This window comes from Trypanosoma theileri (assembly GCF_002087225.1).
Source record: "Trypanosoma theileri isolate Edinburgh chromosome Unknown TM35_Tth_52_V1, whole genome shotgun sequence".
NCBI lineage: Eukaryota > Euglenozoa > Kinetoplastea > Trypanosomatida > Trypanosomatidae > Trypanosoma > Trypanosoma theileri.
Window position 1 is genome coordinate 70,078 of NW_021639894.1, and position 1,844 is coordinate 71,921.

At 46.6% G+C, this 1,844-nt stretch overlaps 2 protein-coding genes across 2 annotated transcripts; both read left to right on the forward strand.

Annotated features, from left to right (window-relative positions):
- Nucleotides 1-54: 54 nt before the first annotated feature.
- TM35_000521350 (uncharacterized protein) lies at nucleotides 55-666 on the forward strand (the record flags this gene model as incomplete). Its single annotated transcript, XM_029030677.1, has 1 exon — nucleotides 55-666. The coding sequence occupies one exon, from the start codon at nucleotides 55-57 to the stop codon at nucleotides 664-666; it is 612 nt and encodes a 203-aa protein (XP_028878057.1).
- Nucleotides 667-1,259: 593 nt separating this feature from the next.
- On the forward strand, nucleotides 1,260-1,844 carry TM35_000521360 (uncharacterized protein; the record flags this gene model as incomplete). The annotated part of the gene is made up of 1 exon (XM_029030678.1): nucleotides 1,260-1,844. A coding segment is annotated over one exon (585 nt), but the record flags the coding sequence as incomplete, so codon positions are not given.

Below are 1,844 nucleotides of genomic sequence, written 5' to 3' on the forward strand. Positions count from 1 at the left end.
TTTGTTTTTCTAGATCAGTGTCTTTACGCAAACCAAACTATTTTTTCTCTCACGATGATGAAGATGAACCGTGTGATTTGTGTGTTGGCCGTTCTGCTGTGCATCGCCTGCGGGTATGCCATGGCGGCGACCACTACTACTACTGGACAGACAAAGGCAGTTCAATGGAAAGAAGACACAGGTGCCCCAGGAGAAGTGGGTGGGGGAGATGAGTCACTGGGCGGCGGTGCAGGTGCTGGTGGCGTGCCAGAATCAGGAGTACCTCCTACAGTAGAAGGACCAGATGGAGAAGAAGAGGATTCTCCTGAGGAAGAGGATGATCCAACAGATAAAGAACCAGAAGCGAAACCAGATGGACCCGAAGCTGGTCCTGGAGATGATAAAGAAGAAGAAGAAAATGGAGACCAAGATGGGAGTGCAACGGACCCTAGCCCCAAGCCAGAGAAACCTGAAGATGGAGAGGGTGAAGGGGATAACAATGGCGAGTCGAAACCTCCTACAGGAGGAGATGAACAAAACCCCAGCGAGAAACCATCAACACAAGAACCCACTTCCACTAATGCACCAAGCAACGAGCAGAAGCCGGGCGATGCTGACAGCAGTTTCAGCCCTGTGTGGATGCGCACTGCCGCACCTCTGCTGATTGTGGCTGCGTTGGTATTGTAAAACGGTGTACTGAGGGGATTTGTTTGATTGACGGAAGCACTTAATAATAATAATTTCGCCATATATATATTATCGCTACTTCCGTAGTCAAGTAAAGTAATTCGCTATATACTTGGAGGTTTATTTTAATTGTATTGAACTTCCTCTTTTTTTATTTTGCACTTTTTTTTTTGATTACCTTTCTCTCATTAAATTTCTCGTTTTTTGGTCATGTGCAGAGACCCTGTGCGTTCTTATCTGCTCACTGACCACGTATATATCGTATGTATCACAAATACGTTTATACCTGTGATTAATAAACCCAGACTGTTGTACAACAATATACACTTGGAGTTTTGGTATTTGACCCTTTTGTTTTGGATTTGTGTACTTTTTTTTTCTGTATATACTGTTTTTGGGGGGTCTGCATCATCTTGCAAAGGGACTATTCCTTTTTCTACTACTGTACTCTGCTGTTGCAGCTGCTTCTCTCTCTCACTGTGAGTATTTGAGTCCTGTATCCAGTCTCTTTCTCTCTCTCCTTTTTCCCTCTTTATTGTTTTCTTTTTCTAGATCAGTGTTTTGACGCAAACCAAACTATTTTTTCTCTCACGATGATGAAGATGAACCGTGTGATGTGTGTGTTGGCCGTTCTGCTGTGCATCGCCTGCGGGTATGCCATGGCGGCTTCTGCTGCTGAGGTTAAAGACAATAAGAGCATTTCGGTCAGAGAAGTACCAGACTCAGAAGAACCAGGACAAGTGGGGGGTGAGGGAGATCCAGATAAGGAACCGGGAACAGAAGTATCTCCTCCAGGTGAGACCGAAGGCGGTAATGATGACCTAAAGGATCCAGAAAATGAGGGGACAGGACAACTTCCAGATCAGGGGAGCCCAACACCTCCAAGTGGAACCCCCCCAGAGGAACCAGAAGAATCCCCAGAAGATGGGACCACGGATGAAGAGGATGAAGATAAAGAAAACGCTGGAGATGAAGATCAGAAGGAACCTGAGGGCGAGGGACAGAAACCTCCTAATGATCAAGAAACCCCCGGCCAGAATCCTGATGAGACACCTGGTGACAGCGAGAAACCTGAGGGTGACAAACCATCAACACAAGAACCCACTTCCACTAATGCACCAAGCAACGAGCAGAAGCCGGGCGATGCTGACAGCAGTTTCAGCCCTGTGTGGATGCGC